Source organism: Aulonocara sp. 'chitande type north' Nkhata Bay, linkage group LG12 (assembly GCF_057382095.1).
Source record: "Aulonocara sp. 'chitande type north' Nkhata Bay isolate Kocher_YH1m ecotype deep benthic linkage group LG12, A_spYH_male_GT1.1, whole genome shotgun sequence".
NCBI classification, from domain to species: domain Eukaryota; kingdom Metazoa; phylum Chordata; class Actinopteri; order Cichliformes; family Cichlidae; genus Aulonocara; species Aulonocara sp. 'chitande type north' Nkhata Bay.
In genome coordinates this window covers 14,756,073-14,770,061 of record NC_141355.1, presented here as the reverse complement: position 1 = coordinate 14,770,061, position 13,989 = coordinate 14,756,073, and the positions used below count along the sequence as shown (strand labels likewise).

Here is a 13,989-nt window from a genome sequence, read left to right as displayed (position 1 = left end):
GAAGCATCACCGAGTACGTCGCACAAACAAAGTCATGACCTGCTGTGGTGAGGATGGGGTGGGGGTGACACTGAATTAGGCCACAAAGTGAAAGCATGTGTGTCCAGGACGGTGTTATTCAAACATGCAGTAAGTGTGTCTCTCCCCATGAGCGGCGAGAACAAAATGGAATCAAATTAGATCAGGAGAGGGTTTATTTTAGCAAAAGAAAGCAGGATGGGGGGCACTGAAGTATCGGTTACAACGCTAGCACACTTCTATTCCTTGGTTCCATTCTCTGAATCGCTCTGAGGTCAGAGCGCTCTGCCGAAGCTCCCGTTTTTCCTTGATCCATTATTCATGCTTCCCCAGTGGAGCTCTGCCTCCGTGGCAAATAGGTTTCCACAGCTACGCCGGAGCACACGCGTTCACACACATGCAGATAATGATGCAGATAAACACGCGTTCAGATCATCCACATACAGTGTCAAACTGTCTTTTCACATCCCGTGACACAACAACCATAGCGAAGTGTGAGAGCAACAAATTACTTCAAAGCAGAAGCAACAGAGGGATCCAACGGAGGCTGCAGCATTTCACGCCTATCGGGGGCCGACATAAGCTCGTTATGGAGCAGTAACCATGGCGGGCACACATATGGAGGAAAAGGGTTCCTCCTCGGCCAGCTGGGCCAGAGGAGAATCAGCTGGACTTTTATCCTGCAGGTTCATTGATCGGCACGTTAACAACAGTAGTTATAAATTAGCAGAAAGAGGGAGAGAAAGACAGAATATACAGCACGGATTCAGGGTGACGCTTTTGTGTAGCAGACATGAAAATTGGCTCTTGGCTTTTAATATCCACCCGTTGCCTCTGTGGAACTGTAAATTCAACTGAATCTGAGCATTATGCCTCCGTTATATCGAGTGAAAGGCCACTGCCGACTCCAGAAAATCTGAGCTAGGAAAAGAGGCCAGTGCCTTTGTGTGCATTTGCCTCTTGTGTACAATAAAAAATCTTTACCCTGCTGGGATGGCTCCTCTGGCAGTCCCCACGGAAATGCGCTGGGTGCCCGGACGGTTCAGATTGTTCTGTCCGTTAATGGTGAGAGTGTGGTGGCCATGGGCAGATGAAAGAGATGGCATCACGGGGGAACAGGGGAAGTTGGCAGCGGACAGTGGCAACTGCACCTGTTCAGCTTTAGCTTGTCCACCTCCCAGGCTAATGTTATTGTTGTTTGTGCCGGTGGAGCTGGATGTTTGAGACCAAAATGAAGTACCGGCGAAGGTATTGCTCTGCCGCACTACGGTATGGGTCCCTGCAGTGCCTGCGTTGCCCGCCGTCCCCCCGTGGGGTTTACGTCTCTGGGAGGCCAGGATGGCATTAGAGGCAGCTCTTGTACTGTTAACCAGGATGCACTGCTGGCAGGAGCAGGGCTGGCCAGAGCTGGCGCCCACAGGCCAAGACTGGGACTTGGGGATGGAGCCCATGATGAGCGGGTAGGCCAGGTCCATGCGCCTCCGCAGGCGTCTCTTTCTCTGGCTCTGCCTGTTGGTCTGAGACATGCTGTTGAAGTCGATGAGGTAGCAGAAGCCCAGAGAGGTCAGGTCCAGCCAGGGATGCTGCTTCTCATAGGCGTTCTGGATGGTCACGCAGATCTCCATGTCGTACGGCGTCCATGAGCCGTTATCGTTCTCCCACTCCCACACCACACCTTTCCCTGGGGCAGATGACGGATCATAGAAGTTCCTCTGGACTGGTCTCATGGTGCCTAAGAGGAATCAACAGAGAAGAGAAGTAACGTGAGGACGGCTTTGTATTCAGAAAGCTTATAACATGTTTCACTCCAGTAAAATTAGCATGTAGAAAAGAAATGGGGGCGGGGGGGACTCCTCGAAAATCCCATATCCCATAATGCATCACATTGTCCATAATATTCAATTCAGATTTCTTCACAAAACCTCTTTTGCATCAAAGCCAACACCTCCAGATTGAAAAACAAGGAGCCCAGAAACTGAAAAACCTGATGACATCATAAGGATCATTAATGCATAATCACTTCTCTAATGACGTCTGTGCCTCTGCATGGAGATTTTAAAAGTTTGCATAAGTAACCCTATGTATCACCACGGTTACTTATCATGAGTCATACTCACAGGCTTCACCACACATAATGAGAAGCTTGTTGGAGTGCCCCTTTAATGTATTTCAATTATTGATCTCACCACAGGCCGAAAATGAGATGGTGCTAATTTAATGAGAAAAAATAATAGATAATAGAACATGGGTTTGCCTTTCACAGTTTGGTGATGTATGCTCGCTTGTGTGCCGCTATAATTAACAGTTAATGAGTAAATGAATAACTGTTTGGATGATAAATAGACAGAAACTGCCTGTGACATTAGCCTGAGGAGATCCGCAGCTTTTCTGTGTAAAGCTCATCAAGTGAGCTAACAAGTGTTGAGACGCCAACTTGACCAACCGAAGGAGATGAGGTATAAGAGTTCACCTTCTGCCTGAAGCGATAACAAACTGGGGTGCACACATAGTCCAATCACTCAACCTTTGAAGCTCCTGCTGTGTTGTAAACTGCATGCATGGCCACATCATGCTCACAATGCCTGCTGTGTCCGTCTGAACGGTAAGGGGGGGGGGGGGGGGCATAAAGCCAGGAGCTTTGTACTTCTGTCCGTCTGCTGATGACCACTCAGCTCCCACCTCCATTATAACACAATTACTGTAGTCACATGGGAAATTAGGACACCTTAGCTTATCCATCTCCCCGCCACACGTCAGCACGGGTATCCAGGCACTCCAGCCGAAAGCGTCATCCCCTCCTTCCCCCACCTAATTTAACGGGTAAATGCACACTCCCAAACCAGGGAGGACCAGGGTGATAATGGAGGGAAGGGAGTGTGTGCCGAGGATGAATGGGGGTGGGAATGAGTAGAGGGTTGGTGGGCAGCAGTAAACCCTCACCCGGGAGCTTGATGCTGGCTCCGGAGAATAAAATGCATCAGCAGGATCAGCAAGTCTGACCTTGAGTCGTTGCTGCAGACTGCTAAAGGACTGGGCTCGACAGCTAATTTTATTTGGAGCGTCTTTAGAACCACGCACACACACACACACACACACGCACACACACACACACATTTACAGATGACTGCTCAATGAGCCAGCTGCCTGTGTCTCTCACGTCTTCAGTCAGTCAGCCGTGCACAACTTTCTCAGCCAGTCACATCCATGTCTGCTCACAGCTTGCCAACTTGCTTTCTTATATAGCACTATGCAAAAGGGTAAAAACCACCTCTTGTTTCTTTAAATTTTGCTTCAAGTGAGCCAGAGTTTGTTGTAATTAAAAAAAGGGTCTTGAGCAATAGTTCTCCAGGGTTTCTAACGGTCTTTCTGCTTTTTCACCCATTTCTAGTCCAGTCGACTGGACAATTTCATAGCTCAGTCCTTGAACACTGACCTGTGAAATATTCTACAATAAAAAGCACCTGACTCAAGGGATGAGCCATTGGTGTTTCTACATATAACATCTTCAGGCACTTTCCTACAGCAGCCTGTTGCAAAAACACATCAAGTTTTCCTATTATATTTAGCCGAATCTCAAAATAGCAAGTTGACAGGCATGATATAGAATAACAGCAAACCTACCATGTAATAGCATAATATATCATAATATTACTCTTGCACCAACGTGATTTCCAAAGAGTAACTAGCAAAAAAACATTGTGTTTCTCAGCACATGTGCAGCAAGTCCTTAAAAAATGGGAGAAAACCATACAAGTGGAGTGACAAAGAAGAAGTACCAGGCCTAAAAAAAAAAAGTACAGTAGATGAACAGTATCTGAAAATCATCTCTTTAAGAAATAGGAAAAGTTCAGGCAGAGACCTGACACAGGACCCACAGAGATGCATCTGGACCTTCGGCTGATCAGTGATTGTCTACAGTCTACAGCTGTAAAACACAGTGGAGGCTCTGTCATGGTTTGAAGCTGCATTTCAGACAGTGGTGTTAGAGATCTTGTCAAAATTGTCGTATGGTTTTACCACAATACTGAATTTCCATGTATGTTTGCATGCTTCCCATTGTGGTTTACGACTTTTGCACTGCACAATTTCCATCGAGATAATAAAAAGAAATAACAAAGATTTCAGCGTATTTCAAAAATACAACACGCACATTAACAAAGCACTAATTCCTAAATTTAATAATTTTCTCTATACACAAATCAGGGGAAAGCTCTGACCCCCTCATCACTGTGGCAACTGTGGGATGCATTATGTTCATGGCCCGATGGATGGCAGCACAGCTCCAAACAGTCTTGACCAGCGTTAAAGTGTAAACTGTAAATATTTAATCATGTGGAGATGTTTCATTCCCAGTCTCAACTTCAGGGAGGAAGCAAAGATGGACATTATCTCTTTCTGTAATCCTGTTAGGTATTTGTGAGCACTTTGATGGTGCACCATGCATGAAACGAGCTCAACTTGAAAGAGTTTCTTCAAACAGTTCAGTGGGTTTTAAAGGATGAGCGTCTGGCAGTCAGGTTTCTTGAGTGTAACTGAATGAGGTCAGGACCGAGCATTGCTCAGCATTTACAGCCAGATAGCTGCACAGTTCAGGACTCTCATTCTTCACCATCACACTGGAGTCGAGCATAAAGTTGTCCAGTAACTAAACACAAGGGGTTGTTTGACAAAGCTTATAAGGTGTGTATGTAGGTTAAGAAGGTGTGGGGGATGGGGTGCTAGCACCTAGATGTGGTTTGCTGAGAAACAGTTTCAGAATGTAACTTCTCCTTAAAACCACACATTGACATTTCTAGTCAGATGAAAAGCCAAATTAGCATTTTGTGCTAACTCCCATGTTTAATGTGATGAGTATCTACCAAGGTCATTTTAATTAAATCATACTGGAACTAGTAAAAATGAGACCTTTGAATTTGGAAAGCTAAAATAAAAACCTTTACAGTTCGGTATTTGTCAATTTGGTAAACTTTTATCACATTTCTTTTGACTGACATGCTTACTTAGACTTTGGATGTCTAGAGGACTTCTTTCGAAAAGTTATCTGGTTTTTACTGTTACTATTTCATTTGAAAAATTAAACAGTAATTTATTAAGTACACACCATTGTTTCGATTGTTAATGAAGGACAGAGCAAAAAAAAAAAAAAAATACCCAAGATAAATAATCCAATAAATCTGACTTTAAATAAACTTTAAATATTTGCATTCTTGTGTAGAGAAACTATGAAGCACACCGAAGAAAACACCAGAGGTCACAACAACACTTTGGTCTGGGAGCCTCCTGTAGGAAGCTTTATACAAAACATACACCCTGAATCTCTTCTCCGAGTCTCATGTTGGGCTGTAATTCTCTGCTGTGTATCCTACCTTCCTCTGTGAAAACCCAGGACCGAGTTGTTGACGTTCTCCCCATGACCGTTCTTGCTCTTCCTAACAGGAAACGAAGCGAGAGTGGCTGCTTCCTGTCTGAACCTGTGCGCCTTTGGCAGCCATCTTTCCTGCCTTCCCTTCTCATCTCTCTTATCTCATCTCCCACATTGTCCTCTAGCTGTCCTTTCCCCAACACCAGCATGGTTTGCTCTTGGGCAAGCTGGAGCTGTGTGATGTATTGCCACATTGGGCCTCACTGTGGGACTCTAGCCCTACTGTCACACGGGGCCAGGAGGGTTCAGGGTGAGCTTCATTGCCCTCTCACATCATGGCTGTAGGGAAACTTCCCTCTGTCTGTTCATCACATGACACCATGCCAGTCTCCATCCTTAATAGCTTTGTTTTTCTCTGGAAGTGAAGGAAGCCCAGTCTGAATCACCGTTTTATATGGAAGGACATGCATCATTAAATTCTAACATCCTTGGCTGCCCTTAGAGGCTTACAGCATAGAGACACAGCAGATTAGCAAAATGATGCTTTGTAAAACATGCCAAAGGTTTATCTCTGAAGAAGACAACGACAGCTCGCATATCACAGCAGGAAACCAGCTCCAAACACTGCAAAAACGAAGCTTCTGAGAAGATGAACTTATGTCTAAGGATTGAAGAGATGCTATCGCCTTTTATTTAACCAGCAAAACAGCTCCTTCAAACACAATAGACATAAACAACTACAACATCTTAAAAATGTATTGTTATATTGACCTGCGGTTTAAACTTTAATAATATATGGGCACTGGAATTTTTTATTTCAGACTGGGATCATTTGTTTTGTAGTCTGTAATCACGTTCAGATTAAAACATATTTAAAATGTAACTGTATGCACAGAGAAACTGTAACTTCCTCATTTTAAAAGAGGTGAGAACATTGTGATTGAGTTCGTAGTATAATATCCTATGAGATTCAGGCTATGAATGGAGATTCACAGGTTCTCCTGAGCATCAAAGAGCCAGACCAAAAAAAGTCCATGCAACTGCTAACCCAGCAACCAATGGGCTCAGCCAATCGATGACAGGTGATACAATCACCTAATAACCCAACCATATCATACACCCCAAATCCCCAATTCAAAGACAATGAATCATTTCTGCTTGACTTCCATAAGCAAAGCTTCTTTTTTTAGGTATAGACACAAAAACTGTTTGGTTGGGTTGAGACGGACACGGTCAGGTTGAAAACAACATTACAACATTAACTCTTTAGTTTTAAAAACGATGCTAAAGCTGAGACCAACGCGTCCCACTCAAGCAGCCCTATGTGACAAGTTAAGATTCAGATGCCTCTTCAAATATCAAAGCAGAAAACAATTTTTTCAATTTTCAATTTTGTTATACTAAAAACATGGCCACCGGTATACGCACTTATTCTGTCTTTATCCTCTACTTATAATGTAACACACAACAAACTAGAGGAAAAAAGGCTTTTACACCTCGTTACAGTTCATCGAGGGAGTAAAACTACTTCCTTCCACGCAGAGACCCTCTAAATCTGTCACTCGGGTTATGACACGCTAACTACTCTGCGGTGTGTTCAAGAAAACTGTGGTCACAAGAGCCTTAAAGAAAACTGTCAGTTCCTTATGATCTCTTGTCTTGCCGTGGGTAACACCTGCATGGCTGCTGCAAAATACACAGGATTTAATCTTTGCTGTCACACTGAGGAAAGGTTTTGCTGTCGCTGAAGCTGTCTCTGGGGTCTTAAAGGAGAAAGGGCAGGAGGAAGGGTTTGCTCGTATGTGAACCTTCATACAACTGCTTTCCCTGAGAAAAGCACCGACGGAGTCAGCACCTCATCTCCTCTCTCATCTCATCCGCTGCTGACGCCAGCTTTCCCTCGCTTTCCACCGTCTCTCCTGGATCTGTTTCAGCAATGCCTCGCTGAGCCATTCTTCACATTTTCCACTCTGTCACTCACTGGACCCCGTCCCGCTCTCACTCAACGCTCAACTCTTGGAGCGAGAACAAAAATCTGTGTCATTGAATTAGGGCGCGCATCACCTTGTAGTTAATGCTCTTCTTTGCACTGCTGCTTTGGGAAGAAAGGCAGAAGAGAAGCGCCAGGATCAGGCACTATAATATGGCCTTATAATTGACAAACCTCTTCAATTTCCCTGGGGCTGCGTTGAACCTATTAGTGCGGCGGTTTCCAATTTAACTACAGACGGATGGGGGCCAGTAACAGGTCCAGCATCATATGCCTTGACGGTATCTGAGAAGCAGAGCTACCTATTCTTTGTTAGAAACCAGGGAGCCCACTGCCATAAAAGAGAGATCAGTTACAAAACGTATTTTAATGTAACCAATATTACATTAACTTGATCTTGCGCTTTCACAGTGAAGAAAACCACATTTTTGGGTCAGCTGTGGCTCAGGAGGTAGAAAAGGTAATCTACCAGCCTAAAAGATCCCTGGCTGCTCCAGTCTGCATGTACAAGTATCCTTGGGCAAGATCATGAACCCTGAGGTGCTCCCGATGCATTCATCAAAGTGTGAATGTTAGTTCGAAAGCACGTAGGCTGGGAAAAAAGTGCCTTTGTGAAAGGTCAAATTGGGCTGTAGTATAAAGTGCTTTAAGTCCTTGAGCAGAGTAGAAAAGCGCTATATAACAACCGTTTAATTTACCATTCCCCAGTTAACTAATTAACCTTCACTTTACAAACTGTCCAAAATAGTGATAATGTGCTTTTTTTATGCTGCGAGCCAATGCTGACAATAACCGGACTGATTTAGTGGCTATTTAACAGACCATACAGTATATGCACTATTTTTGTTTGATTTGCTGTGAATGCATTAAATTACAAAACTTGCACCAACTGCCAACAATTTCAATGCGGCGTGACCAGACCCAAACTCCGTATTATCACCTCTGTTAAGAGCTGCATCTTCAGCTACACCTGAGCAGTTTTCAGCAGCTTTCCAAGTGTGTAAAGTCAAGTGTGTGCTCATCACTTTTTCGACATTCACAAGGTTGCACACGGTGAATTCTGTGTGACAGGTTGAGACTTTTAACGTAGACTTCTACTACAATGTCCCGAGGCATCTGAGGGTGAAGATTCAGCGGAAATGAGGGGAAATGTGATGCAATCGGTTGTTTTTTTGTTCATGCTGACACAATCCCTGTTCACCAGATTTGCCTCCCTGTGATTCTGGCCCACTTCCAGAAAATTTGAAGGGTCCTTGTTTTGACACACTGGAGGCGGACCGGCCTGCTGAGGTGCAAGCACAAAGACAGGGCTTCTGCAATTCTTCTTCTTTTGCAATTCATTTTTATTTATAAAGCACCAAATCACAATCATTATCAAGACCCTACAATAATACAGAGAAAACCCCAACAATCAGACAACCCTCTATAATCAAGCACTTGGCAACAGTAGTAAGGAAAAACTCCCTTTTAACAGGAAGAAACCTTCAGAACCGGGCTCAGCGAGGAGCAGCCATCTGGTGTGACTGGTTGGGGGTGAAGGGAGGAAGACAGGACAAAAGACACACTGCTGAAGAGAGCAAGAGATCAATAATAATTAACAGCACAGCTCTGGAACAAGATGACACCGAGCTGTGATGTTTACAGGCACATCCAGGTAACCTTTGATCATACCCATTGTAACATCGTTATTGAACTGCAACTTAGAAATCAGGCATATTGAAGAGGTAAACACATAATTAAAGTCGGACAAAATATAAGGGGTGCTTACTGTGACATCATCTTGACTGCACCTTCTTCCAAACTTCAGCTACAGAAAAGCATATCTTTCAGAGCATGGTTTGCCACAAATTAATATTTACCACAAGTTCATTTCATTTTACAGTTGAACAATTCAACAGCACAACCGCGAACCAACGTAGCACCTAGGCACAGGCTCTTCAATTGCCAGCACACGGCCTTCAAAATACCGTCCATATGAACAGTGAACGCATGATGAATATGCAACTAAATCCTACAGTATGGGGAAAATAAAATAATTGAAGTGCGTTTGATGTTTTCTAATAAACCCCAGAGCACAGCTAGGGAAAAAAAACAGGACTTTCATCTCTCAAAAAAGGGCCTTAGCAAACAATAAACCCACGCTGGCTATTAGTGACGATCAAGAGACAGAAAATCGTGGCTAAAAAAAATGCACCGTGGAAAGATCTATCTCAAAACAGATCTGTGGCTACAACGTAAATACGAGGAGAAGTGAACTTTTCATTTATATGCATGCACTGCTGCGAGAAAAGCTCTCCTTTTCAAAAGATGTTGTCATACCTGTACATGAAAGCCTCAAAATCTGTAAAAGCATTATCTGCTCATTAACGAATATCCTGAGATCAGAGAGCATAATAATGAGCCTGGCAGTCTGGCATTAAGCTGCTTTAACAGCATTATATGTTTCAGTGTCACAGTTCGCCTGCTCCTCTCTCACAAAATCACACATTAAAGCTAATATTCTAGAGTGAGATGACACTTTATTTCCCCCCAGCACGCAGTTCTATCTATCTATCTATCTATCTATCTATCTATCTATCTATCTATCTATCTATCTATCTATCTATCTATCTATCTATCTATCTATCTATCTATCTATCTATCTATCTATCTATCTATCTATCTATCTATCTATCTATCTATCTATCTATCTATCTATCTATCTATCTATCTATCTATCTATCTATCTATCTATGGGCATACATGATGAACGAACAAAAATGGAAGAGCAACCGCTGGTTGAAAGGTGGTGGAGGAGAAAAGGCGTAAAGGTGATTGAACAGGAGAAAAGAAAGGGGGGACATGCAGGGGAGAAAGACAAAGATAGAGTGAAGGTGCGAGGAGAGAGAAAATGGGGAGATGGAAAAGGGCCAGACAAAAGTGCACAAAGAAATGCTACGTGAGTGTATTAGGAGAGAAGCAGCAGATATGTGATGAGGGGAAGTTTTCTGCCAACGAAACAATAAAAAAAGAGGATGTCTCACTTCTGCCCGAGCTCAGAAAGTGAACACTGCAGTAAAACCGGCCCAACTAATACAGTTTTGCTGCCAGCAAGACAAAGTGGTGAAGAAAAGTGGCGTAACTCCCACTGCAACCCTACACATCCTCAGCCCCTTCAACACTCCAAACTCTCCCACACCTTGGCCTGGGGAGCTGGCCAGTTACCATGCGCTTGTGCAGAGCTTGCACTTACTGAGGTAACAAAAAGAGACAGAGAGGGGCAAAAAAAAGAAAATCTTCAGAAAATTAAGTTACAGTCCTGTCCACCTGCCAGCTCCTGTAGTGCCGCAATAGACCCTGAAACAACCTTCATAGATGTCGTGACGGTTCTCGGATGAAGAGGTTTGAATCTTCTGCTCTCTGACTCATTTTGTTTGTGTACATGCATGTGTTTGTGTGACCACTAGAAGACTCTGAACTACCCTGAAGAGGTGAGTGTGTTTGAATGCACAATGGCTTCTGCTTCACACCACTTCAGCCTCATCACGTCCAGCAGGAGCCTCGTTAGCGTGTCAGCGCCGTGCTGTCACATCACTAGGGCAAGCGAGTAGGAGGCACAGCCTCAAGCACCGTCATAAGACACACAAACACACACTAACATGCAAGCTTGGCTTCACACAAACATAGCTCCACACTGCCAGACAGCAGTGCCAGGGTTACAGTTAAACAGGTTTCTTGTTAGGAGTGAGAGGCACTTTCACACACGGGAAACAAAATCCTGCTACGCTAACTTTTCCAGTCAACTTATAGGCTGACAAAACTGAAAACAGCTTTTGACAACATTCCCTTTTGAGTTATGTGATCAACAAAATTTTCTGGGATTTTTCTAGGTGGTACCAATCAGCTGGTGCTAAACTAACAAGCTAATCAGTTCCAGCTTGCTGTGGGAATTTACTGTGGCTTTAAGGGCACAACTGCATTTTACAGTAATGACAGGTATTATGAAGCCATGGAGTTAAGATGTCTATGGGGGAAAGCCATGTGGACATGACATCTGCCTGCCCATAATTACTGGACACTGACTTTTTTAGCTACTGCATACTGGCTTTCCTGCAAAAAAAAAAAAAATCAGCCTTTTCAAGTGTATAATTGTAAAGATGAAATGGTTTTATGTAATAAAAACAAACTTTCATCTGGCTTCTCCCCCCCCTTTTTTATATTTTCCATTATATTTGTGGAATAAAATGAGTCACTTACGTTTTTATTTTACAAATATATTTGAATTTGAAGAGTGAAGGAACTGAGATGATGTCTTTGTGCACTATCCCATTGTATGTGATTCACAGAGTACTGTGCAAAGGTCTTGAGACAACCTTCAAATTTCTTTTTATTTTGCTAGGAACATGAGAAATAGGTGAAGAGATTTATTCAAATGTGCAAACATACATGGAAATACAATATATTTCCATGCATGGAAATATATTGTACACAGTTGTACAATTCAAATGAGTTTAAAGGTCAGACCGCTTTTATTTTTCAACACAGCCTGAACTCTCCTAGGCAAGCTTTCTAGATAGTTCCCCAGGCTACTTGAAGGACACTCAAAGCTCTTCTTTGGATGTTGGCTGCCTTGCTTTTACTGCATTTGCACTGTGTTTGGGATCATTGGAAGTCCAGATGGTATTGTGCATGTCGGGTCAAAATCTGACCGTACATTTCTGTGTTTACAGTTTTACCCTAATTCTCATCCTTAAGAATGGCTTCTTGACCGTCACCCTTCCACTGAGATCATTTCTGATGAGAAAGAGCAAATAGTGGATGGATTAGCTGAAGGGTCAGATGCATCCTTTAGGTCCTGTTACAGGTCTTTGCTGGATTGTTTTTTCTTAAGGGCATGGCTTTCAGACACTTTTCATCTGCTATAGATAATTTTTTAACCCTGCCACTTCTTCTTTTGTCCTCCACTTGTCCTACTACCTCAGATGTTTTAAAATCAGTAGGTCATCAGGAATCACCTTGGTGTAAAAATATAGTGGTAACAATTTTATGCAGGCAATTTCATAACATTCTTGCATAACACTTCTTGTATGACTGCTCAAATGTTTAAGAGGTCACTATTAAATGTGGTGGTGCAGTAATTTCACTACATTAAGAGAGTTGACTATTTTAGCTTCCCTATTTTTGCATTGCATTAGCGATATTTGAACCACCTCTAAATGCAATTTGGTGCAACAGCATCATGTTATTGAAAACAAAATCTCCACGACTGTCTGGAAGAAATGGAATATACTGGACTGCATTGCAGGTATACCCGCTAAAATGACAATACTGTCAGTGGCATTAATATCTTGATATTTGTGAGTGATTCCAAACATATGGCCAAGCTCTTACAGCTCATCATACATTGTTGACATGCTCTGTTCAGCAGGGAGAAAGTGATATACACAAGTGCAATTCCCACACCACATGGTGCAGTATTCAGCCGTGACGACACAATATTTCACGTCAGGCGTCACACCGCTACAACAGACTGTACATCAGTGAAATCAGTGAAACCCATTTACATGCTCAGCAGAAAGCTGACTGACGGCCAGCCCAAATCGGAGCCGACTTTGAGGAACAGCTCGCGTGGTTCACTGTCTGAACTTAAGAAAATAATTCCAGCAGCGAATCAAAGGGGAAGATTTCATGGATACCCAGGATCCATTATTGCACAAAAAAATATGAAGTGGAAGATAAGCGGCGATGGCGGAAGGGGCTAGATGGAAAAAAAATTGCACAGAATATTACATTTGACAAATAAAAGAAGTCTGACTCACTGAGATGAACAGTATGCAGTAAATTAGTTTGCTGAGATGGGCTTTTATAACCCACTTCATGGCTGTCAGACACGGTCAGGTCTTATCAGAGGAAACGCCTGGCTACATTAAAGCAAGCTGTCACTGTGCCAGAGTACAGTGCTCAGCTTTGATCAGCAGTAAACTGGACATGGTGTGAGCGAGGTCAGCGTATATCAGACCACCCGGTAGGGTGATGAACATTTTATCTACTGTACCCCGTGACAGATTTACCAAAAACAACTTCACCTTAAGTATGTTCTACTTTCCCGACGAGTTATTAGGCCCAGACCTTTTCCCAGCTGAATCACAAGTGTAATCACATTTCTGCTGTGTTCATAACTCAAATTTAATGAAGAGACATTCATCTTTTGTCCAGTCATAATCGCTCATTTTAAAAGCTCACTTATTTTCACTGCAGCGTTCCCTTTTCGATTATTGAGTCTATTAAGAGGAACCAATTCATGCTTGCTAAGGGCAGATGTCAGGGCTGAATGTAATCGGGGTCACGTCCTTGTTGCAAAGTTGCTGTTGGTTTGCTAAAAGCTTTTATTGAGCTCAAAGCCTGACCACAGATTCGACAGACCTCATCAAAGCCTACAGACGTGACACAGTGGCACGCTAACTTTTGAGGGTCAAAGTATTTTGAGAAACCCATTATACAAACCCACTTTTCAGTAAACCAACGGTAAGGTAACATTAAAGAATCTGCAAATGAAAACTACAAATATGAATATGGATGATAGTGTTATGTGAAGGTGTGGTTTGGACGCGCCTGTCTCACAATGAAAGGTCATTTTCAG

The 13,989-nt window shown here is 43.0% G+C and overlaps 1 protein-coding gene across 4 annotated transcripts in view; it reads right to left on the bottom strand.

Annotated features, from left to right (window-relative positions):
- The window catches only part of dtx1 (deltex 1, E3 ubiquitin ligase), a 48,114-nt gene that overhangs the window by 21,273 nt on the left and 12,852 nt on the right, over positions 1–13,989 (bottom strand). For all 4 annotated transcript variants that reach the window (XM_086313708.1, XM_086313709.1, XM_086313710.1 and 1 more), the window contains one exon: positions 1,003–1,750. In XM_086313708.1, coding sequence (XP_086169834.1) covers positions 1,003–1,750 — 748 coding nt within the window. The remainder of the gene's footprint in view (positions 1–1,002; positions 1,751–13,989) is intronic.